This window comes from Daktulosphaira vitifoliae, unplaced genomic scaffold (assembly GCF_025091365.1).
Source record: "Daktulosphaira vitifoliae isolate Bord-2020 unplaced genomic scaffold, ASM2509136v1 Scaffold_1, whole genome shotgun sequence".
Classification (NCBI taxonomy): Eukaryota; Metazoa; Arthropoda; class Insecta; order Hemiptera; family Phylloxeridae; genus Daktulosphaira; species Daktulosphaira vitifoliae.
This window is the reverse complement of record NW_026099572.1, coordinates 27,693,315-27,721,057: the sequence shown is the minus strand read 5'-3', so window position 1 is coordinate 27,721,057 and position 27,743 is coordinate 27,693,315. Positions and strand designations below refer to the sequence as shown.

The following is a 27,743-nucleotide window of genomic DNA, read 5'->3' as shown; positions in this document are numbered from 1 at the left end:
TTTTAATCATTTTTATTTAATTAAATTTTTATTGTACAACTATATCTTAAAGTTAATCATTAATATTGACTAAAATTCCATCGAATTTTTTTATTTTTATATACTAATGTGATGATATTGATCACCACGTTTTATAAGCTTACATTACTAATATTCATTAAATAATTTTATAATATTCATATAAATATATTCATATTATTTGTATAACGTTGGACGTTACATTAAAATAAATTTACATGGTGCACCAGAATATTTCCCATATGACTAGCTTCACCGTTGGCAACATATCGCCAATAAAAATCTTACTATAATAAAATTAATCAAATATTTATACAAAATGTATTTAATTTATATAATAATAATATATATGTGAAATTAAATTACGTTTTAAATTATAATATTTATAAAAGTTACAAAAAAAAAAGTATTAAAACAAATATTTAATCAACATCGATATGTCCATACATCGTTCTGTTTTTTAATTAAAAAAAATTTAAGTACATATTAAAACATGTATTTTATCCAGCGCATTGGATCGGTTTATATGTTTTATATTATATACAATATTCGAAAAATAGTGTTAAATACATTTTACATCTGTGGATTATCTTAAGAATTTATTAGTATAGGTAACAAATTGATAACAATTGAATTAAATATAAATGAACGTCAATATTTAATTTTTAACATTTCATTATGTCTATATATATATTTATATCAAAAATACATCTATTTTTAAAATTTTTTTCTTCACTTTAATGTAGTTTATACAAGGCACACCAGATTGAACATAATATCGTAATATCTTTACTATTATTTTGTACATTAAGAGATTTTATTTAATATTATTTTTATTTTTATTCCATATTAATACTTTATATAATGTGCTCATTTCGGATTTTATGTAGGGGAAGTGCAGTGTCTGTGTTCTAATTAGTACAGATATTACATTCGTAACTAGGTGCGTTTATATAGTTTTTATTGTAGAATATGCATGAGTGACAAATAAATTATGCAAAAAGAATAATTAAAAATAAATTATTATAAAATAATAATTTGTTTAAAGTTGTGTATCAGTGAAAATTGTTTGAATGGTATTTATATCCGCTAAAACAAATTCGATTATATACCCCACTTTTAGAAAAATACTATACACCTACTAATAAAAATGGAACTACTTTTAATTCAATCCAATAATAATTAACAACGACGATGACGACCATCTAAAAGCTAAAAAAACCACTCATTGACTCTTTATATTATAATAAACGGGTTTTAAAATGTAAAAAACAAACATCAGTCTTATTTGTTTATAAAAATTAGATCATTTTAAAGTCATTATACATGTATACACGGACAAAATTGTGTAATAGCTTTTTTTTTTAAATAATCCCGTTTTTCAGATTCTAATTATGAAAAATAATAAATGTTTTACAAGGTGTCTGGATTTTATAAGAGTGTTTGAACAATTTTATAATTAACCTATAATTTAACGGATTAGAAGAAAAATATACCTGTATTTTAATGTTTAAGCTCTTTAACTTATTTAATGATAAAGATATATGTTATATATTTTTTATTTGGAGGGGTAATATCTTTTGATATTTGAAAATGGGTGCCTTTATTTAACTAGATAATATTACTATATATATATATATATATATATATATAATATATTAATATAAATATATATATATACATGAACATTATATAAATGGAGAAGAAAATTTTTTGTAATTAATTTGTTTTCAAATTGATTACATTACCTTGTGCTTGTAATTAAACAGTTTGACGTAAATATCACCTTAACAGTAATTAAACATATTGTATAAAATAAACCTATTTAATAATAATATAAATATATGTATAAATACAATACATTATAAATTTATATAGTTACGTAATAATAATAATAATAATAATAATGATAATAGTAATAATAATATTAATATTTAAGTTAACTATAAATACATTCTCAGTATTTTTGTCTTAAAACTAAAATTGATTAATTATCTTATTGTACATATGACTAGAGATGTGGCTGTATTTTCAATTAAAATTATGATATAAATTCTTTATAATTTAATATTACACTATACCTATGAATTAAAACGAAATAAATGAAATAATAATAATAATAATAATAATAATAGTAATAATAGTAATAATAATGACGTTATAATAAGACTAGGCATATCAATAGTTTCATAATATTATTATATTATTAGTATAATTTTATTTACTCATTTATAAATAATCATATGTTTATATATTATAAATGATAATAATAATTGCGGATGAAAGTAGATATTACGAATATTAATTAAAGACTTTGTATACAATTAAACAATGGTAAAATATTCTACCATTAAATCTACCAGTTAATAAGCTGTGTGCCTATAAAAAAATATTTGAGCTTTTTTTAAGACATCTCTTTTATCATTTAATATGGGTACATTTTTTTATAAAAGTGTTTTTTTTTTCAGTCAACTTATTAATCAACTAATATTAATAGATAAACGATTTTTGTTTTTAAACGTACAATATTGATGGAGATTTGCACTTAACTTTGGGTTAGTTACTGATGAAAATTTAACAAAATATCACAATGATACTGTCCAATATGCACGTTTTGGCACACATTAATGTATACATATATTATATGAATAAATTTCCTGATGCTGGTAAAATAATATTGTTTAACTTTCCCAAAAAAATAATTACCTAAGTTTGATGCTATAATGACATTATCATTTTTAAATTTAAATCTAAAACATCAAATAAACAAAACTTGTATACATAAATAAAATAAATAATTGTAAATAAGAAATAATAATGTATATATAAATGTATATATATTTATAATAGAATTGAACTAAACAAAATAATAATATGCGCGTTTGCGATGCAATTGCACGGCGATGACCCAATTTCACATTTTTATATTTTAAACTTTAGTTGGTAAAGTTAATAAAATCGTGTAATTGGTTAAAATATACTATGTTATATTTTGTGTAATAATATGACAATAACAATCATATGTATGATCCAAATTGACGGCCCGAAATGGTTTACATGGCTAGTTTAATTTGAACAGGTTTTGGTGGGGATTGAAAATCAATATACCTAATACATGCAAATGCCCGGTAAATAAAATGAAGTATTCGTTTATAGTACGGAGTATAATTGTTATGTCTTGTCGTATATTAATCGATACCCTTGAAAAAAATCGGATCCGGATGTACGCGAGTCGTGGTAAACCCTTTCACGTAAGTGTTTCCCACGCGTCCGTTTCCGATATCCGTACGCCTGTGCCGGGCCCAGACCACGTAAGAATTATTATTATAATATAAAACACTACATAGTACTATATTCATTATTCCCTAACATTTAAAAATATACTAGACTAATAGGTTTATTTTCAACAGATTTATTATTTTTTTGGTACATTTAACGCCAGTCCGTTACATAATAACAACGTTTTTATTTTTTGAAATTTTAATAATATTTATAATATACCTAATGGTTTATTCCTAAGTAAAGTTTTTCTTATTGTAGATTCATAGTTAATAATGTAATTTATGTAATATATATATATAATATTTTTTTTGTATTTTTTATAAAATTATCAATTGTTTTGTTATGACACTACCGAGGTCCCTGACTTTGAAAAATTCGTAATCTAGGACGGAGGGCGCGGGTTTTAAGTTGACAATGCTACTGTAGTCTAGCTTCTTGCAGCGATGCCGCTTGTTGAGCTGCAGCTGCTGTGTAAGGCGACAGTCCTGTGAATGCGGTGGCCGAATTTGCCGCTGTTGGCAGACCGGCTGTACTGCTGGGCAGCGCCGCATAAGAGTATGGAGTCACGTAGTTGGCGGCACCAGCTGTAACAGATGCATAAAACATAGACAAATTAGATAAGTATGTGGAAACTTGGGGGATCTTTAGATAGGGACAGAGGGTGCTGGCAAAGTGCAAAACAAGCTTTAAACATTTTGTATGCAATCCCTAGACACTTAATATTATCAGAAATTTTGAGAGGTTATACTACTTGAATACAATTATGTTTGAATTTTTCAAGTAGTTCAATTGCACTGGTGCTCTTAGAAAGTAGGAGGTAAAATTAAGGTATAAATATAATATATATAGTTTATTAAAATAATATATTTTTATAGTAAGAAATGAATATTGGATTATACAAATAAGCAAAGCGCAAAAAAAACATATTGCGATAGAGCGTAATAATTTGTCTCTCGATTTACAAACAATTTATCAGATGTTTGACTATTATATTTTTAAGCGGATGTTCATAATAAAAGAATAAGACTGTGTTGTCATTTGTACACTGCAGGAAGTATGAGATTCAGTTTTTGAGAAAACCGGAAAGTATCGATTTTGTAAAATTAAACCAAAGAGAAATTTGAAACGTGTGAGAGGGTTGTTGAACCCAAAACTAGAACTCTACTCTTTCTGGTGCGGGTATCTTATATAATCTGGAGAAGGCGCATACTAAGAAGAAGATGTAGTAGTATAAGATAAGTATATGACTCGTTACCTGCGGCTGCCGTTGTGTAAGGATCGAAGGATGCGGCCGCTGCGGCTGCTGCAGCGTACTGCGACGGATAGGATGAAAGAGCTGCTGCTGCGGCGGCTGCTGCTGCCGCGTTTTGGTACTCGTAGAACTGCGACGTGGCTGCGGCCATCGCAGCGGCATGCGTAGGAGCTAATGGCATAACGCCACCACCTCCCAAATATGCCGCACTGGCTGCTTGACTCTGGTACAGGTAACTTGGCTGCACCCTGAAACAATAATGGTTGTTATTTGTTTTGAACGCGTGTCGTATGCTTGAATACTAGATTTTAAATCAACTATTTATTTTTGATCAAACACAAAATTATTATGCATACACCATTAATCTTTTAGTCAGAAAACCCCAAGTTCACATAATCATAAAATGTAAAATTACAAAAATTAAAAATATTCGGTAGAGAAAATTGGCATGTTGTAATACGCATTGAATGATACGAATTTAACAAATAATTATGATAGTAAATAATATTAGATGTAATTCTAATAATGCTGTTGAATGATAGTACACTAATTAAAATTAAATAAATGGAATAAACGAGTCTCTTTATTTTGAAAGTAAATTAAGATATATTGAGCAGTAGCAGAAGACAGTGAATAACGATGATAATCTATTTGAAGAAAACAATTTTTGCCAAAATGTGTTGTACAATTTAAATTTTACGCTGACCGCCTTCATTTTCTGTGCGTACGATTGTAATTTAAATATGATATTTTATTAATTTATAAACTCATTAATATACATCATTACCCATATGCTTTAAGTGAATCAAGTTATTACTAAAATAGTCACCGTGTCCAACCCCCTCCACCCAGGGGAATTCGATACTTTTGCATTTTCGGTCACTGGACATATGTCCAAATGTAGTGCACACCTACACTAAAAAATTATTTTAATGACTTTTTTTTTTAGGATATCCATATTTTTATTTTGAAATCTATGCTTGTTATTTTGTAGTTCCTAATATCGGACAAAAGAACGACAAATGAACATTTTATAAAATTCTCAATTCACGTGTAGTCTTAGATTCTGTTTGCGTATATACACTATAAATGGCAATGAGTTCCTCGTTACGGTCTGATCATTATTGTCGGAGAGACTTCCTGACATGTGGGGGTTAATTAAAATGTTCGACAAGGATTTTAATTTCATATAAAAGTTTAACAATGATGAAAATGTTATAATGCCAGATATGACAGAACATTTTTATTATTCTCTATTCACATTGAAATGCGACGCAAAAATTCTGTTCCGTTTTAAAATTTAGCATTCATCAATGAATAGTTTGTAGAATAAAATTCTTTGGGTAATATTTTAAAATTGTACCAAAGTGCTTTTCAATAGAAACTGTGATATTTCCATAACTTAATCGTTCAACTCAAATTCAGCATAACCGATTGTAAAAAAAAAAATGTGTCAATGCGCGTTTATTGCATTTGTGTATAAATTTAACCTAATTTTTATTAGCGGTTATCGTGTGAAGCAAAAAAGTCAAATAGTAGGAAATAATTAGAGATTTATTGTTATATAAATGTCGTTTGTATAGTTAAAAAAATGCGTTTGGGTCCATGGCATAGCGTATAATTCAACAGGATGTAAATACCAAGGGCTGACGGGTTTTCCATACCGGAAGAGATAAATAAATAAATATTTCCCGAGAGAGAGTAGCATAATTTTAAAAGCGATTGAGCAAAAAAAAAAAGCAACGCATTTAAAGTTCACGTTGGTTGAATCATCTGCATGACTAGATGAAAGTGCACACGTTCTTAATGAAAAAAGCGAAAGGTAAGGGTATAATGACGCTTCGGATAAGTTTTCAATGAGAAGTGTATTAATAGGTCAACTGAGACCTATGTCTAGTTTACCAAAGCCAATTTATTTGAAATTGTGTCAAGGGATAAACGATAGAGGCGATGGTGCACTTGGTTTACGTGCCATCATAAATTAGAGCGTTCTTTCCTTTTACGCAAGTTAGGATGTCTGAATCCTGAACGTACTTTCTGCTATATGCAAGCGGTATCAAGAAAAAACAATATGTGCCCCAAGCGACGGGAGGAGAATTTCAAACCCAAATTTTACAAGGAGACCGCAAAAGCTTGCGAATAAATGATTAATAATAATAAATTATAATACTAAAATGTTTTATGTTTTTAAATATTCACCATTTTATACCATTCGAGCATATCCCGTACGGCGATGGTATCCTGTTAAAGTAGACAATACATTTAATTAATAATCATTAACGTTTAATTTTATATTATACTAGAGATACAAAAGGTGCTCTTGTTTTACAGTTAATAGATATGTAACGGCAACTCTCGAGTGAGAGTAAAGAAAAAAGGACTATGACGTACAGGGAAAGTGAACATTTCTTTTTTTTTTCATGTTATTTAGGCATAATTTATTATTTATCACATATATTCGTGTGATAGCAATAGTGGCGGTGGAAGGAGTCATTGATTGTCGTCATTTGTATAAAAATTTGATTGATATTGTACACTTTTTTATACTTTACTGATCAATATATTTGCCTATAGATACTTTGTTCTGTACTCAGACGTATACCCAATGTAAGAGGTATTCCATGCCATTTTCCCCTACGCCTTATGCGTTATTCTAAACTATAATTTAACGCATAACATGTTATTATACTACAAACATTATGCATATTACTTATTTAACTGTTTTTAAATTAAATTTACACTTAGGAACGGGAACAAACATCGGGAACGGCGCTAATACGTTTTCCATTAATTAATAACATTTCTATTAATTAGAGTAATTTATCAAATACAACTAATCATACATCTACACAAAATAGGCACTAAATAACACATTTCAAGTTGAGAATACGTTTACTGTGTTAAGTTTAATAATATTAATAATAAATAAAATATATTACAAATAAGTTATTTTACTAAAGTTTTAATAAAATTAACCTATAACACGGTCGCATCCAAATTTATGGATTATATGAATTAAAAAAAGGCCAGGCATTATTTAAAGTGACGTAAAAAAATACCCATTTTGTTTTGGAGTACTAAATTATTTGTGTTTTTATATTAAACAATAATAAAAAAAACAAAGCATAGTTGTCAATCAATGCTCCATTTCTAAAACAAAAAATAAATGTATGTAAAAACACAGCAAACAAAAAAAAAAACCCTGCACACAAAACTGGAAGTAAATTAAACTATTAGATGCCTAATACAATTATGTACTATCACTGAATGTATAATATGCAACGTAATTCTAAAATTTAATATGCTAAAATTATTTATTGTTTGTTTCGTGATTATAAAATTAATGTATTTTTATATGAAACATAATACCAGTAAGTTATTTAGTACACCAAAAGCCTACAAAAAGCTCTCACCAAAACACGCATAATATTTTATAATACAGTTTAAAGAACATATATTACACCATTAAGATGCATTATTTAGTAGTATGAATTAGATGGTTTACATAAATATCGAAATAATAAAAAATTAACCCTACAAATGTTAAGCACGTGATGATATGTCAGTCAAGTAAATTTAATTAAGACGATGCATTTTTATTTTTACATCATATGTTATTACGAAAAAGTATCTTTTAAATGGGCGATGACGTTTAATTTCATATTTGTTTATGTGATGAATGATAAGTTATTAGTAGATGATTTTCGCTCTATAATTATTATTTAAATAAGTTTTATAAGATATAATAAAATTATAAAATTTCGATTAACGAACAACAGAAAACTGCCCGGCCTTTAGAACATCTATGCAACATATTATTGTATTATAATGTATTTCCACACGTGCAATTGTCATCAACACTTGGTGGCAAAAACAAACATGGCAAACAAAGAATAAAAAAAAAACCAAATAAAACCACACGAAACGCACATAGTTTATATATGTGTTTTTTAATAACATTTATATAAATATGCGCGTGTAATATGTATTGGTATTATTATATACGTTTTTGCCGGGTTGATCTCTGCCGTGATGGCCGTAAACATCATCATAAACGTCATCTTCGCAAAACATCAAGAGTTTTAGTGTTTTTGCGTTATCATTGTCATTTACATACAGTACATGTAAGACACATAGTTGTCTGAGTATCTGAAAATCCGACGTGTAAAAAATTAAAGGAATGTGTGACTACTTAATTGGAGATGACACACTTTTCAATCAAACTTTTAGTACTTCAACATTTTTTTAAATATGCTCCTAAACAACTATAAACTCGATAAAAACACGGCAATTATTCTATTGCTTAACACTACACAACTACTTTTTTTTTTACTTTTAATACTCAACTAAATATATCCTATAAAAACAACAATAAAAGCCTAAACAATAGACTTTTATTTTTTATAAAATACGTATTATTTTATCACATGAATTATTTGATAATTTTATTCATCACAAAAACTATTTATTGCATTTCAAAAATAAGATTTCATTACCAAATGGTATTTTTTAGGTTTTATTGTATGTTATTTTATTTTTTAAACTAGCTACAAATAGATATTATTCACATTTTATAATATGCATCATCAAACAGAGTATTTTTAGTATGTTCTGTGAATTAATTTTTTTTTCCAAAGAATATCATTAACACCAGTTATACTTAAAAACAAAATTTTGCGCATTATAAAAAAATCGTCTTTTCAAAATATCCTTTTCTTTCAAACTACTATACTAATACAACTACTTATAATGAAAATACTAAATTTCAGAAGAATGAGTATAATAAATGTAGAAAATTTTTAAAAAGTCAAAAACAGACGCAATATAAAATTCCTTTGACACTAATTTAATATTTTTAGATTTTCATTGATGATAAGACTTATCATAAGTTATAAGACTTGAAAATTTTAAAAACCACCTAAAGAGTTGTACAAATTAAAATGTATTTCATTAAAAGTTACATATCTAATCTTGAATTGAATAAAATTTGAAATTTCTGATAAACTTAAATGAAGTAATTATGAAAATAATGTTTCGTTTAATGTAAAATTGACTTTTATCGAAATAAACGAATTAAATAATAGAGCTGTAAATGTGTAATTTATAGTATACATATTAACACGAGCAGTTTTATAATATGTTATTTAAACAATTATGTTTGCATTTGAGAGTAAATAGAAATAAAATTTCTATACAAGAAAAACATGTTATTTTTCAAATTGTCTCATTTTATATATCAAGTGTTTTTGTAGCAGACTACGATTTACAAGATAGAAGCAAATATTTGCTAACCTTATACGAGCGATTTCATAAATAGAATCAAATTTTTAGCATGAATTCAGTTTTACAATTTATGAGACTAAAACATTTTTTTCCAACAAAATAGTTGAAACTTTAAACCAAATAAAATTATAAGCGGAAGAAATAAATATAACAAATAACTTTGAAACATTAAAATGAGTGATAATGACTTATCCTTTTTACTGATTATTAATACTTTTTAAATGTGGATGGTTTTAAAAAATTATTCCATAAAATATCAAAAGATTTAAATATAATTTTTATGTAAAAATAACTTATAATTTTCTTTAAATCATTTGTCCAACACTCCATACTGTTGACGGATTTAATAATTATTATGAGTAAAACATTGAAATTGTGATTTCTGAAATTGTCATGAAAGAATGTATTGAAACAGTATTTTTAAACGAAAATAATTATGTATGATTGGGTACTACAAAGCTATTTCTAATCAACAGTGTTATTAGTTATTGTTGGCAAAACAGCAGGAGGCATGTGAAAGGAGCATTCTGTCAGATTCACAGTTCGTAAATTTTTCAAATTACTTTTGAGAATTGTTTTGTTTGAGTGAGAAGGGCCTTGGGGAGAGTTTCAGGGTACAGTCCTTTCATCTCTCGTCAACGCCGTTGCTATTGACGTTCGAAAAAAATTCAAGTTTTCCAGAGAAGGACGCAATTGGATACCCAGTCAATATTACTAACAGGTTATTTGTCGATCGTTACTTTCAACGTTGATTAGAGCTTTGGGAAACGCAATAAAAGTGAATGTGTAAATTTGTAACAAGAAATAAAATATTAAAGAGATTTGCAACCGCATCGTGTAAAGGTATTCCGTTCGCGCGTTCGACTAATTGAACTATTTATTTTATGTTACACTCTACATAACCAACAGATTTTGAAAAAAAAAAAAGTGACGTATATATTTTGTCACATGTTTTAGACGTTAACATTTATTATTTAATTACACAGCTGATATGAGAAGCGTGCGATTTTCATCACAATAAACACCTGCAGTGGTTTGGCGCGTTTAAATTAAACTCAGCTATCCATTCCTCACTCACCTCTTCACAAAGCAAACCCTCGTTGCATCCAGCTTTCATTTTACGCGACGTAGTATACAATATACTGTGGACGGAGATGGCAAGTTGCAGATGGAGGGTGAAATGTAAGAGTGAGAGACAGAACGTTGTTGGACAGAGCGAGATAGATGCCGTGCACTCACACAAAAGCCCGGCGATGATGCGGACGGAGAAAAAAGAGAGAACGGGAGAGAAATAGGCTTTTGCAGCGGTGGCGGTGAACGTGCGTCCCGGGCAAAGGGCCCCGGGATTCGAGCGAAAGTGTTTATGACAAGGTGGTGAGGTGGTGGCGGGAGGTGTGTAAAACGGAAAATGGGGTTGCACCGAGCCGAGCATACACACACACACACACACACACACACTGATCGATGGTGACCGAGAGTCAGAGAGTGGTGTGGTAGGAGAAACGGGGTTGGGTAGCGAGGATGACTCAAAACACGGTCGAATGACTCATCGCGCGAGCGACCCCCTCTGCCTCATCGCACGTGAAGCGCAATGGTTTTTGTATACATACATATATATATATATATATATTTATATCTTCCCCTTCACTTTTTCTTCTTTATTCCATTATTTTTTTCTCTTTCTCTCGTTTGTGCATAGCTTGGCATTTTTTTTAGGCAATTGGGTCGGAGGGAGCGACCAAGAAAGAAGGGCGAAAGCATAGGGTGGAGTAGTGTATTGACACGTTTCGTGTGCATACGACGACGACATATTCCGGTTGTGCCCAGTGCTTTTTATTTTTTTATTTCCTTCTACCACTTGAGCATCACATGGTGGAGTGGGCGTATGTATAAAACCGCACTAGTATAACTTGAAGCTTCGGCTGCAATAATTGTTGCTCTTGTTTCGCTTTCAATTCAAACGAAAACCGTAGTAAAATTCGAGAGAGAAAAATTATCAAAATAATTACAGGGCAAAACACCACTGTAACTCTTTTGGAATTAAACTCGTGTTTTAATTTAGTAATTAAATTACATCGTTAACTACATTGGTGAATTCTGAGCAATTAAATGACGACAAATTTTATAATAACGATTACGGTGGACAATGTAAATTATTCGATCAATGGAGCAATGGAAAGAAAGTTCTTTTACTATCTCGGTATATTGAACATCTAACAATTAGATATAAAAATCACGTATAGATAGAAAAAATATTTACAGATTTATTTACTGGTCGTTGAATCACAAACTGCACAACAAATACATATATTTTAGTATATAGTCGGTAAAACTTTTAATGACAACAGACGATTTGGCGGCAGGGATAACTTTTAAACGAATTCTCCTCGATTGCTATACAGGATAAAAGATTAAGATTATATTTGTAGTTGAAATTAAGAAGACTATGTATCAGTTCAAGTATTGATCCGATTCAATACAAAAGAATATTTATTCGATTTTTATGTGCACATAGTTCTTCATTTTCTGAAACTAATGAATTGAATTTTTTTGTTTGTTTTAGTTACAAATAATATTTATTGATCGGAAATTCCAAGCTTATGAAAAACACAGTCTTCCATACATTATAATTTCCGGCAAATCAACAATATTACCCCGTTATTTTACGATATTGGCGAGTGGCAAACCTTTTAGTGTTAATTAAACATGAGAATGGAATTTTAATAATAGCCAAAACTAATATACGGCCGTATAAAGTTTCGATTTTTAATTAATTGACCTTAGTTAATATTATTTTGCAACAACAAGACTTTAAACAAAATATATTGACGATCAAATAGTATTCAGATAGCGTTAAGGGTCATACAGCTCATTGCAATGAAAAATTGTTCAGTGACATTTAATCAATTTATTTTTATTTACATGAAATAAAAAAATTAGGTATGACTTAAAAGTTTATTGTTTTGTGTAATAGATTTTATTTAGTTTTTCAGATTTAAACCTAGGCTTACTTTTCACGGATTTAATGAAAATAGAATAATAATAATCTATTAATAATTGTTTATAAAATAACTACATTCATGTTACTGTAATTAAATAACGTATCCAAATCAATTATTTGAATTTAATACTTACATTTAACTAACGTTTTCGAGTAATGTAATTAAAATTAGTGTAATACTTGAAAAGATAATGAAAGTAGCTAAAGAACTAAGTACTTTCTAGTAAAACACGATCACACTTTGAATGTGTTAAGTTTTTTAACGTTGCACGAAAGGCTAATAAACAAATGACAATAATTATAAACACGCAATGAATTAACGCATGTTTGTGGAATCTAAAGAAAATAGTGTAGCTGAAGTTGAACAGAACGTTTTGTATACTTATCAACATAGTTTTATTATTGTAAAACCACGCGAGCTTTTATTCAAACGGCTTTTTGCATGAAAACTAAGAAACTTCATAGATCGTTGAAGATTTAAGGAAAGGCTATTGCTGCCAAATTTTTAGAGATTGAGTTGATCTCTACAAAGATTGTTCACAAAATTCGGAAATGGAGCCGGATTATGTTTATATGATTTATCGTCGAGAGATGAGGAAATCTCAATTAAACGACTTAAGATACTGAAAAAGAGTGCCGTCGGGGTGTTGTAATTGAAAACGTGTTACAGATTTCTTTAGCGGGATTAAGCTTTTAATTTGTTTTTTTTTTAGATTTAATTTATATTGCTGTCAACATGATATAAAAAACAAAAACGCTCTAACTACCGAGCACTCTTAAATAGAGCACTTTATAGTGATTACCACGTTGAATAATGATAATTATAATAATAAGTAACAACTATTGGCACTATAATTATAATATCGATAACCATCTACGTTCGACGAAAGACTCTTCAATGTTCGATGAGACTCTACAATTTACAGAACGTGTACTGAAGAATAAAGAAGAGGGGTTGGAGAAAAGTTTTCAATGATACTTGGGGTGACGATTCAAATATAAAACTGTAAAACCTCAATAGCGTGCGTGCTCTATTGTTTTCTTTCTTTCTTTTTTTTCATTTAGTAGTAGTAGTTCTATACGTTGTATCTGACCCAGTTGCAAGTTTTCCGATACTCTTTGAACAAAACTAAAAATACCCAACACGTTAGAGTGACTGTAAAGCGACTGCTAAACATAAATGCACGCGGTGGAAACATGTGCATTAGTGAAATCAAAATAACTATTTTTTTTTTCTAGTTCTAAAAAACTTCAAAACTGATAAAAGTTGGACATGCTGGTAATTTATTGCATTTAGTTAATACTCCACGTAGAAGTTCTAGATTTTTAACTTTACATACGTTGCATGAGGTCGACTTTCATTGAAGAAGCATAAGGATTTTTTAAAGAATATGTTTAACGTTCGCATTCTTTATGCTTATTCGAGTCTAATGTTTAAAGTCTACACCGAATACTCAATGTTTTTATGCGGAAAATCGATTTCATTTGATTTTTTTACGCTTATTTTTACTATAACATGTTAGCCGGACCATTTCGAATATCACCGTGTGTTAACTACACAAATCCACAAACCATAACGTGTAAATTAGTTTTCAACAAATAAAACATAATATCACACACGTCAAACACACGTTCAATGTAAAAAAAATCGAACTGTTTATGAATTATTAAAACTTTATTTTAGAAACTGCAAAAAAAAAAAAAAACGCTAAAGCCTCGCTAAAAAACAAAAATTCTTCAAAACCGGAAACTCATTTTTTATTTAATTTACTTGTAACTAAATTGTAGTTTTTCTGAGATTGTTCATCCAGAATATCTGCTACTCTCCTAATCATTCGGTAAATAGTCCACAACCCAACTGTCGAGCCTGTAAATAATAACCTCTGACCAAATTCTTCGTTTATAAAATATGTAACCTAAGCCTTATTGATTATTTTGATGATATTTTATTTTTAACCTTTTAAAAAACTAGTTCAACTACTGAAACTTGACCACTAACATAACATAGCGTGCCTGAAATCATTGTTGCATCATAATTTGATCCTGAGCCTTATCTTTTACTATTAGAATTGTTCTTTATTGGATTTTAGTCACTTGACTCTATTAATAAGAAGAAAGATTTTGAAAATGTATAAAATATTGAAGAATTTTGACTAATTACTTTTTTGACATAAATCATTTTTATAATCTCTACATAAAGTACCGCTCATCCAATGATATGTATTTTTTTAAATATAAAATAAAATCTATTTGAATTTGATTAATAAATAATAAATTTTGTGCAGAAGCAATTAATCAAAAAAATCAACTTACCCAAATTGACTAGGTATCACAGCGGAATATCCAGCTCTTATACTTGGGAAAGCAAATGCTGTAAAAAAAAAAAATAAAAATATATTAATATACAAGCCAATTGCCGTTTGTGAATAATATTATTATAAATTTTAGTTTGTTAATATGTGTGGATAGCTAGTTAGTTTTAAAACATTCAAGTCGGCCATCATCGATGAAGCCTTATTATTTAAATGACCAGATTATTTTTGCCAAGTAACTCTTATCAATACTACGACTTTTGCTATTAGATTATCATATATATTACTTCATAAACTTGTTTGTATAGATATATTTATTATGAATAAAGATTGAAGAATATATAAATATATAAATAAAATATAAAATTATGCAATAATGATTATAACTAGTAAAAAAGTTTATTCTCATTTAAGTAGTACCAAGGATTACAACAAATGAACACGAAAATGTCATATGATAAGTTCTATTTATTTTGTTAATGGAGAAGCTCAATAATAATTTTTCAGAGATTTTTAACTTAATAATAAAATCCCATAAATCCTTATGATTATTCCTGCATATATTCTATAAAGTTAAGTTAAACCATTAATATGACCTTAATTTCCTCAAACAAAATGGAATGCGTATTTTTATGTGATACATATCATAAGAATCATTCATATTTTCTTTTATTAGAACTTCATTTAGCAAAGTCCTTACAACATAACTAGGTAAAGATCACCACTTTTAAATGCGTTGCACATATGTATTAAGTTACTAAAAAATATATCTAAAGATACTATTTCGAATACTGTTAAAATATGTCGTCTTATAAGTCGTTGTTTGCGACAAAAAATATTCACCGCGTTTAGTGTATAAAAATAGCCTAGAAGCAACAAATAACGAAGCCAGCGTTCTGTCGGAGTCATTCTGGAATGACGTTGTTGTGTTATTTCTAGGGACTTAAAGACATGGTACAAGTGCTTACAAATAATAATATTACGCTGTATAACGACACACGCAGAGACACACTGAACACGGTCCAATAATCCCTTTGGACGTTTATTTTTCGCTGAATAATATTTTAAAGCCTTCTTTCTTCGAATGTTATTTAGAAATACCGGGAAGAAGATATCGTCGTAATCGAGGAAATTGTTTGAACTGAAAATCATTGGAAATGTGTTGGTAAACAGGGACGACTCCGTAAGATACTTCGATTGATCTTCCAACACAATGGATTTATCGTGGGCTTATGTGAATGTGCGGTTTCTTTAATGTCGTGTAAGCACTAAGAATTGTAACAGAAATGGCGGTTAGAGCAAACGGGGCGTGCACCTGAGTTTTTTGATCATCGTCCAATTTATTTTCGACCAGAGTTTATTTCAAGAAACGCACCGTAAAAGTACAACCATCAACTATGACGCTAGTCCATATGACAACCGACACCTACCTATAATGTGTTTCATCCAATAAAAAGAAAAAAAATCAAGTCTATATTTAAATATCTCGGCGGATGCGTATCTTGGCGTTCGTTTACAAGAGTTTAAGGGTTACAGTGCCGTGAAAATATCAAATCCCGAAATATACACGTGTTTGAAATGTGCGCAATATTCGATTTTTTGATATCTCGTTTTCTGACGGTGTATTTTCTCCGGTTTTAATATTTGTATTGGCTTTAATTACAAAGGAATTGATAAATGTCGACGTGCTCGACCGTCAATAGCTGTCAGAGTATTTTTCCAGTGAATTTGCATAATAAAATACTTTTACTCCACTGTTTGAGCCTACAATCGCGGGTAATTACATTCAGCTGATAGTAATAATAATAAATAACACGATATTATGTGTAGTACCTAAACGATATGCGCATTTGTTTGAGTACACAGTGTGTTCAGCACATGTACGTCTGCTTAGGTTAGTACGCGGTGTGTACGTCTCCTTGGCCTTCGCTATTAATAAATTAAAACAAAACTGTACATCGACTTCACTGGCACGCACACACACACGTCGATATACTCCAATGCAAATAATTACGCAGCCGACCATAGAACACGCGGTGTGACTAAAAAACCTACGATCGTTGTGTCGACTTTTTTTAACATTTTAAAAACCAATTTGGCTTGTACAAACGTTTTCAGACGAATATTTTTTCATAAATTAATATAGTTACGGAAATGTTGTCGAGCAACAATAACAGTCAGAGTACAAGCCATGCTTTGAATGTTTTAAATATTGTAATTAGACGTAGGTACAAGGTTTTCAAACAGTCGGCCTTTTTCGTCGAATGAAAATCCGCTAAACCTGCAACATATTCTCTTACTAATGGCCCGGCCATATTGTCGAAAGAGTTAATTGTATTACATGTCTGTGATTACTTAATAATTGCTGTTATCCTTTATACAACAAATGCAAGATTCATTTTGATTATCTAACAGTGCTGAACAGTAGAGCTGTGTAAACTCGATAACAGGCATTAGCTGTTGCGGCGGTTGCCAGGTCTTAGTGTGAATATCTAAGTGACAGAAATGCGTTGCTTTATACGTTTGCGCTTTTAGAATTTCAGAATTAATGAATGTACATATGGATTACCGTCGGCTTAATGTATGCCATAGGTCTGAAGATAGCACCGTTGGCAACATAATTAGACAATACCTTAGGATTGAGATAATAATGGCGTCTTTAGGAATAATTACAAGTACACACTTAGTCAACAGCAAATAGGTTTATAATTGTTATAGCTCGTGTTACACATCTTATAAATCTGAGTTTATGACTATAGGTATTGTAAACATAATTAATCGTGATTATATGAATTAAAAAAAATAAACATTACAAGTTAATAGGAATGATTAGCGCCGTTGAGTCAAAAGAGTTAATAAGCGTTCGACGCATGTAAAAAAATTTACTATTATACAAGAGATGACTGTATAATAATTTAATAAGTTATAACCTTTAAGTTGAGACATTTTTTGTAGGACAAACATGGACATAAAGGTAATGAAATGGTTAATAAACTATCTGATTAGTTAGAATTTTTTACCGCGACCTTAAGACTTCACTTTAAACTGTCGTTCCCATTACATAATTATTGATTATAAATTGTAATGCGAGTTAATTTGCACATGAATATTCGTCGTTGGCTAGCAATGCAAATCGGTCTTATTGAGCTTCTCGATGTCCGTTAAAAACGTGTTACACGCTAGTGTATGATCCATTTAACGAATACAAATCATTCATTTTTATCATCATCAATTATTAAAACTTTATTAAGATTCTGTAGGAAGGTTGTAAAAGTCCACATTAAATTGACTTGGGAGGATAAAACACTTTTGTCTCGGACGACACAGTTCGTTTAACCCAAAAGGATATTGCAGAATATTTGAGGTTACCGCTGAAAATAATTTCATCTCGAATAATTTCTCATTACTCTATTACAAACATGACACACGAGACGAACGAAAACGTTAACTACTTGACGCTTATTAAAACATATTTTACAAATTACCATCAGTTCAACGCTAACCCGCGCCACCAAACTGTATTACGACTATCGCACGTTTCAAACCCGAACATTGACATAATTTATATTGTATGCCGGGTTTAATTCGAGGAGTAAAAATAATGGACGTCCCGTCAAGGAGTACTTCCAGTGCAGTGGCGGGACGTGGATAAATGTGTATTGTAATGAATGAAGAGTGATGCCTATGGAACATTTTGAAAGACTATGACAAGTGGGAAACACAAAAACGATTAGGTAGAAAAGCTCATTCATAACGAATGTTAGACGAGGTAAAAGTGAATTGAAAACGAGATGTGCTTATACATTACAGTTGTATCATATCGCAATAGTATTTTAATCATTTTAAGTGTGCGCGCGTGTTGCAGGTATCACTTCTCTGGCGTTATTTGTACGGAAAATGCGACACGCGAATAATTGAAAGTTTCCTCTCTTCTGGGTTGTTGAAAAATAAAATGTCATGCCACCTTTGCCGGGTGTAGGATTACTTGCGTGTTTACGGTTTGCAATGGGTGCTATAACTCTACGCGGTAAATATATCATTTTCTAGAAGAAACATGAATTCGACACACTTCGGTGCATCTTTAGTAACACGAAGAATACACGTCTGGGAATCATTTCCATCAAACAACTTTATCTCTCCCAGGGGCATCTTTTCCCAAAAGCTCGAACCACAGAATCTGTTTGACGATGTTTGAGTATCAAATTAAACATAATGGATATTATAGTTGAAAAATGATATTGCATTATGATGGTTTCAACATAATTGGACATTGTTCATTAATAACAGGTTGAATACGTGAATAATTGAACTATGCAATGTCAAAAAAAAAAAAATTTAAAAACATCATCAAAAACTGAAGAAATTGGGGTAAACGATTGATTAAATATCGTGTTGCTACTAGTCTATTAAAACCCATATTAATTAAACAATAGCGACTGAAAAATGTGATAGTAAAAGAAAACGGAACGTATTTTAAAGGTCTTCAAATGAAAATCTACAAATAATATAATGAAAGTTTCTCTGGGACATTTATTGACACAAACAATAAGAAATGATTATTGTTGGCGATGAATATAACATGTGAAATACAAAATCAACGATAATACCCAAGTTTATTGGATTTCACATACTGTTAGATTTTTCCTCGAGACTTTTCTTTGAAATGCTATTTTATTGTTTTTGAAACAATTGCATTATTTGTATTCCATGTTGTGCATTCAGTAACTATGACGCATTATTTTAGGCCAGTACGTTGCTGTCCAGCGATATAGAAGAATATCATAAAAATTGAGATTATGGATAATTTATTTTGCTTGTTATAAAAAAAGAATTCATTTTACAAGTTCATCCTCACATGATATGTATGTATGTAAGCGATGGACGCGCTTTCCGAGGTTTTTGTGTTCAAATGTGTTTGCTGTTACCGTGGTTACTAAACTAAGAGAAAGAGACAGAGAGGGACTGGCATTGAAGGGTAACTACTATAGTAGAGCAGTAGGACGGCGGACACAGAGGAGCTTTAATGGAGGGCGTGGAGGGGTCACGTCCATTTTATCGGTCTGGTCGACTCTGACGCTTGGGTGTTTACGATCAAAACGAGACTGCATTTTTAAAGCCCCCCCGGCGATTATCAAACGGAAACCTCATTCTAACAACCATTGGTACACTTTCAACCCTTAGATTGTTCTAAGTAAATGTATAAAACAGCGTACGAATTCGTAGAAACTATTTGAACATCAAAAAGAATTCATGACTTTGATGCTGCAAAGTGCATCTTTTTAAATTGTCTTAACAAACTAATTAGTTTCTAAAGAAACGTCATTTACAACTGAAGCGACACATAAGCATTCACAAATGGTATTGGCATATTTTCTTTTATTAAATTAAATTTGAACGAATCGATTTTTGGCGAACCGTATTTTTATATTAAATTCCATTTTACCTCTAGAGGTTTCAATTTGTGTGATATGTACACGTACACCAACGTGCATAAATATATGTTTAGTATTTTTCACAAACAATTTCCATCTATCGACACAGTAATAGCATTATTACCGTTTCGTTTCTCGCACGCAAATAACACTACTGACAACAATTTTATCCTGTAAAAAACACAGCACACGTTTGCGAAATACTCTAAGAAGTATTTATATGAAACATAAAATTGCTCCTTTATGACGACGAAGTGTTCAAAATATTGCAAAAATGTACACAGTAAAAATAATACAAATACTGGTTTATCAATGAGCATACGATTTTCTTTTTAAGACGAGCATCATAAAAAGTACCTCAATGATTTCCACCTAACCCCAATGGTAATTTCTTTTGAGCAAAAGTTTTTATTAACGTTTCCCGGGTAAGTAATTCAAAAAGCACCCGATCGTGTTGCATTATTTTGGAATTTAACTTGAATTAATTATTTTTACTTTTATGCCGTCGACTGATAATTAATTATAAATCGATTGTTTGTTTTGAATTTAGAAATAATTTCACTCTCAGCGGGCAAAAAGGTGTTGGTAAATTGGATGAGTGGAAATCAAACAGTAATTGTATGGAAGTTCACAATGAATTTAGTTTACAATTAAATCGTCATTCTTCAAAAGCCAGCTGAAGTTTTATAGCGAAACTCAGACTATTTTTCTAGGTGCTTCACTGAACAATATTTATTCAGGTCTTACCGTTGTGCAAATAGACAAACGAAGGCAATAAAATTGAGTTTGAACCGCGAGCAGATATCAAAACAACACACATAGGCCACAAAGTACGTAATTACACACACACAGTCTCAACACGCATTGCTCTAAGAACAAATTCGACCAAGTACACATTATAACTCACGTCGTCCCATAGTATAACGCAATGGTCAAAAGTCTGCAGATAAAGCTTTAGCCGCGGCAAAAGGTACTGAACTGCGAATTACCTTACTTAATTACAAACGGACGTTATTGTATACAGCTAAAAAGGACCAAGTCGAGCAAACCCAATGGCGACGACCAAAAGTTGTAGGAGATATCGTGCAAAGGGATCGTAACGTGTAGTTGGCGTTAACAAATACAATGGAACAGATACGAGTCGTATGAATAGTTTTGTATCATATACAATACATGAAAAATAGGTATCGCGACCACAGGCGTTAGGCGGCTTCGGAACGGACACGTGCCAGTCGTTCAACCCTGCGATGTAATATTATTATGCACATAATAATATATTATTGTATTAGAAAATGTGCAGATAGACGCGTATGTGTTTATGACAATGTTATGTAGGACGAAACAAGTTTTAGATGAATGAAACGGGTGAAAAAAATATATTAAAAACTGCAGTACGGTTAAATCCGGTTTGGGGTGTGTGCCGTATCAGCAGTGGCCGAGGGGAAAGCGTATGACGTATTTATGTATATATATATATATTTTATGTATTGTATAAATACACGGTAAGGAACGTGCAACTGTGAATGATTATTGAGTACAAAAATAAAACTCGGGGTTAGTGTTCCCCGTTTTAATTTGGCATGGCCCGTGAGCAGCAGGGGCAGTTGGTTTCATGTCATTGACCTCGTATCCGTGCATTATATACACACACACATGCACACTAATAGATATACCCCACCGACCCGGTGTGCCACTGCTGCACACACTCGCATACAAGACCAACAGGATAACCATATGTTACGGTGGGTCCCTCCAGCCGTTTTTTTTTTTTTTTTTGAATAGGTGAAATAACCTTCNCCGTTTTTTTTTTTTTTTTTTGAATAGGTGAAATAACCTTCTACATTTTACACTTCGTCGTGTTTAGTGTTTACCAAGAATATTGTTTTAAAAACGCTTAAAAAAATCTACGAATTTGATATTTTACTGAAGTTTAAATGAATTATTTGCGTGAGACTGGATCGCTCTTTAATATTTTTTTCTTTCAGTTTGGAATTCGTTTGTAAAATAATGAAATATATTTTTAACATTTTTATGCTGTATTTCACTAGATTACATGGAGATCGTATATTAATCCTGTATATTTACAGCAAACTGTATAATAAATTGTGTGTGCATGTATATATATATATGTATAATAAATTTACACGCGGCACGGTATCATAAAAGTTTTTGTAGAGCTCTTAGAGACCAAAACCCATTTTTCGCTAAAACAAACTTATTTTTAAGCATAATTTTCTTTTCGTCTTTTTATAAAGTACTGTATTGTGCATCGAGAACAACTAAGGGAATAGCGGCGGATGTACTAATAGTTTTAAGTAACATTTTAATGAAAATAAATGACGTTTTAGAATAATGCTTTTGAGAAATAGTCAGTTTGCGTGCACGCCAATGATTTGTCTTTATCAGTACGGGCATAATTAATATTGAATTATAATGCTCTTTATCTGCCCGTGTCCATAGATATTGTAACGACAGTATTATTTTATTACAAAAAAAAAACCCATTTAATCGTTTCTCGAACAATGACGATAATTAACATGATAAAAGAGCTAAAGTAGATTTTCCAAACAAATTATTTCCTACGCATTTCAACCATATAAAACGAACACATTTTTTGTTGTATTTATAGCGATGACGTTGTGGTGTTAAAATACTCGTCTTATACGATCACTTACCTGGCTGTAAATTACCACGAGGTTTTGCTCCCAAAATTGCCAAGTTCACGTTGGCTTTCCGCCCGTCGATGATCGGGTTCGGTTCTTTGCACGCCCTCTCGGCAGCTGGACGGTCGCCCATAATCACCTGGAACCAAAAACGTTTAACTCGTTATAGTATAACGTTTCTGAATAGCCGGTCATGCTTTCCGGATGACGAAAATATCCGGTAAGCGGCTTACCGACGTACGCGGTTTTTAAAAACAATGTTCATCAACCCTACACGTTGTTTTCATAAAAAAAGAAGAATGATGGCAACGTTAATGCGTGTACGGGCTGAAGGGTCAACACAACGGCGTGTCAAAACAATAATAAATTATTCAAACAAACAAAAGCGTATAAACTTGGAATAGAATTCTCAATTCCCATACGAGCCGCCGAATACCCGGCAGAATAAGAAGTCACGAGATGGATTCGAGACAATATAACATCTCACGGTGTGGAGCAACCGGAGTCCTGAGGGACTTACGGTTTGTCAGGACGTGTATATAGGTCTGAAACGCGTCTGGAAGGCTGAATGGCGGCGGCGGCGTTGAATATTTCCACTGGATGTTTTACGGGTTTTCCTACCAACAAACATTGCCGCGTGTTCGTTGCGGTGGCCGGCCAAATGAAAAAGGTATAATGGAAACAAATGACGCGCCAAAAGGGTGGGCCCAGATGCAATTTCGAGCCGGAAAAACAGTGTCGATGGCGACTAATTTAAAGACACGTTTCGAAATGTATGAGGTCCTGTACAAATTGAATAATAGACTGCGTTGTTTCCCGTGCGTCCGCTGCACGAGTATAATTATTGCGACTGTTACCGTGTGCCGTAATTATTGTTTCGAACAAATGAGATGTTTAAGTTGTAGGAACTGTACGGTAATAACATTTAATATTTTTTGATAATCGTTTTGGCGTAAGTAAAACATCGTGAAGATAAACACTGTGCGCCGAGAACACGGTGTGCAATTATACCGGCAAAAAACGATTAATCGTAACAACAACAAGGCCTTTTTGTCGTTGTAGTTTTAGCCTTTTACTGCGACTGCCAGCGAAATACGTTTTGCACCCCAGTCCTGGTGGCGTTTGCGCTTTTTTGCTTTCGCACGGCATTACTACTTCACACAACAGCCGGTGGCACTCGTGTCGAGACGACATTAGGAATATGAATATTACCGCGAATTCCGTTAATGGTTTTGCGAGCTTTTGCTACGATTAAACATGAAGTTGNTGCGAGCTTTTGCTACGAATAAACATGAAGTTGTTAACCCACACGTCGACATGTGCCAGTTTGGGCACCGCGTGCGTACAGTCATAAATAAATACACGTCCGTAAACTTCGGGAAAGCTTAAAGTTTTCGGACGGTCGTGGCGAAAATGAATTGCCGCGCGCGCCAAACAGCTGATCTCCGGTGAGGGTAAAAATAAATTCTTCAGACGTGACCGGGTTTTGTTATTCATTGTTATAAGTTGGAACTTATCAGTAACGCACTCGGGCAAACGGTGTCTCGACGACAACGTTAACCGACATAAGAAAAGGCGACGGCGTGGAGAAATAAAAAAACGACCGCATTTTCAGTGGAAATTTTATAATACCGCGTACGTATTCATCGGGCCGAGAGGAAAAAATAAGTCTACACTCATTATTATTTTTTGACGATATGGAGCACTGATAATTATTCTGTGCGTTCTCAGTTAGTCATTGGTCGTTCTGTGCGCGATTATGCAATGAGGTTAAAAAAAAAAAAAACGACACCGAGACGAACCCACGAGGGAATTATGATTGTAAATGATAGATATATACACAAAGGTACAGTTTTTGTGTTCTCGAGGAACTGACGTCATACCGTTCGGTACACATAATGTTCCGTCGACTTGTCCTGAAGAGACCACCGCCGCGTGTATAATTATTATTAGTATAACATATACACACTCGTTCACATGATATGTACGTGTACGTTATACGGGCGATAGTGCACATGTTTCAACGGAATTTACACTAACGTCAGCCGCATGTTTGTATGTCCCTTGTGTTTTATAAAAATTTTCGTGCCGCTTGTACAAACCCCACGTAAAACAGCCATAACGCGCCTAATACAATTGGCGGGTTACTGAGGTCCGAACGGCGTAAGCCGAGTAACGAATTTCTATAGTTAAACGATCAAGTCGTGGCACACGATTCGCGGTGGCTAATTAAGAACGTCGATTTTAAAAAAATAACAATTTTCCTTAAACGTAGTCGGGAGACACAACGAAGAGAAACCTTCAGTAAGCGCAATATGTTTTTTAATATTGTCGGAGGAGGAGAACATCTGTTTGCCGCCCCGAACCGTTTAGATGCGATCGAACAATAAAAAAATTACTGTCGGAATAACAGTCGATACTTACGAATCCGTATCCCCGACTCTTGCCAGACTGCCTGTCCGTGATGACTACGGCCTCTTCGATGTCACCGTAAACGGCAAAGTGGTCCCTTAGCGACTTGTCCGTGGTGTGGTAAGGCAGTCCGCCTACGAACAGCTTTGTCCACGTGGTGTCTTTTTGTTGACCGCCGCCGGTGCCCGGCACCGCCGTCAAGCTCGCTAAACTGCCTACAAGACCCTCGGCCGTACCCAACAAGCTAGTGTCCGGACTAGTCATGGCGCCGGACATCAACATAGTAAAATATTATACTTTTCGGAACGGAAAAATGATTTTGACGGAGACAGATTTATTAAACTATTCCAACAACGTTAAATATACGATAAAAAAATAACTATATGTCGGCTAAAACAAATTCTAAAAACACGCGAAGCTATCTAATGATAAATAATACGACTAGCACCCGAACATTGTGTGTTCCGTTCAGATTTGTGTTTCGCTTTTGTTTGTTTTCGAATGAAGTCCGCCGGCACACTAAAAACCGACGCTGAACAGAAGGGATCCCCGCAACGTCACTGACTGCGCGTAGCCATCGATGCCGTCGTTGTCGGTGTCGGTCGTCCACGAAACTCGGCGGGGCCGTCGTCTAAATTTAGTTCGCGTACGAGGCTCGTTCGGTTCCCCTCGGCGTGTGCAGCTGTTCCGGCGGCGGTGGCGTTGCAAGCGGCGTGGTGTGTCGGCTCCTCCTCCTCTTCCCTCTCGGCCCCTGAACCGTCACCCCCACTATCGCTCGCCACACCGGGACGCTGCCACCGCCAGCAACCCGGGGGCCCCCGGGGAGCGACTGCGTGCGCGTGTCTGACGGCGGGCTGCGACGTGTGCGATTTGCGCGCGCGCGCGCGTCACGGCGACCCGTACGTCGCGACAACGTTGGCGGCGCGGGGGTGGCGAACGACACCACGTCGTTTACCGACGTTATCAGCCCTCCACCTCGATGCCCCACCGCCGCGGCTTCCGTCGCCATCAACCCTGCCGGCACCGTTACCGCAGTTTCCGTCGCCTGCCGGGGTGTAACCTTTCCGTCGACCTACAGCTCCACGGTGGTTTAAATTAATGTTATGGACGCTTTGAAACGGTTCAGGCACACGAGTGCAAAATCCCTCTCCTGACAACTCATCCCTTCATTCGAACTACCGGTCATCGCGTCGTCAGCAATTGCTCGCGTACCATTTCGCCTACTGACCAAACAACATCATCTCCCTGCCGGCAACGAGATGACAGACTGCTAGTAAAACGGTCTGCAACCAGACTAGTCGAAATACATAAATAATTAGAAATCGACCCTCTACGGTTTACAGGTTTCTCGGGTTGACACAATAACAACCGCCAAGCCGGTGCGCGACGCACGTTAATTGATATAGAGACGCTGACAGCAGTGACATCGACGATGGGCGAGCGGAGCAGTACTCCCGGAGGCGATCGTTCTCTGCTGGTGGTGACTGTTGTTGCCGGCAGCCGGTGTTGTTTTAACCGGATATTTTATGACACGTCAATGAACCGTTTGCTTGGCTACTGGGCTTTCGTTAATGATGACGTGATGTTTTCGCCGGTGAATGGTGATGGTAATCTTGTTCCGTTACTGCCGATTAAACAATTAAAAGCGCAGTAACGAATTGGTACGATATCGGTTTTTCGGTCTGTCCTCGGCACAGCAGCCGGCGGCACCGGTGCGCGTGTTAATTAATAATTATTGTTATTACCAGCACTGTGCATCGGCACCACAAGGGGTCTTCATTATAACAAACAACAATAATTACTGGCAACGCGCGGTTTTGACAGTAAAATAAAACAATTACAATAATATATTACTAAGCAAACCGCAGACACTCCAAATAATAATAATTGCGAAGAGACGGCAGTTCATTTATTCAACTAAAACGACAACAATTTATTTCGTTTTTAATAACTCTGCTTAGTTCGGATAATCTACTAAAAAACGTGATGTGTATGCCACAGGATAACCCGATCCAGTAGAACACATTTCAAATATCGCGTTTGTAAAAAAAAAAAGCCTTTCAATAAATCATTTTATATCAGTTATAT

General features: G+C 33.0%; 1 protein-coding gene across 3 annotated transcripts; it reads right to left on the bottom strand.

The window, feature by feature from the left end:
* Positions 1-26,305, bottom strand: LOC126896859 (RNA-binding protein 24-like). 3 transcript variants are annotated; one of them, XM_050669991.1, is made up of 6 exons: positions 25,668-26,305; positions 23,256-23,382; positions 15,150-15,207; positions 6,752-6,793; positions 4,556-4,800; positions 1-3,884 (listed from the first exon to the last, which is right to left on the bottom strand). In XM_050669991.1, exons 1-6 carry the CDS (start codon positions 25,935-25,937, stop codon positions 3,718-3,720), a joined length of 909 nt encoding a protein of 302 aa, XP_050525948.1. In that variant the 5' UTR covers positions 25,938-26,305; the 3' UTR covers positions 1-3,717. The 3 variants fall into 3 exon arrangements, with proteins under 3 accessions (XP_050525948.1, XP_050525950.1, XP_050525949.1); XM_050669993.1 differs by lacking the exon at positions 25,668-26,305 and adding an exon at positions 23,485-24,237; XM_050669992.1 differs by lacking the exon at positions 6,752-6,793.
* Positions 26,306-27,743: the final 1,438 nt, after the last annotated feature.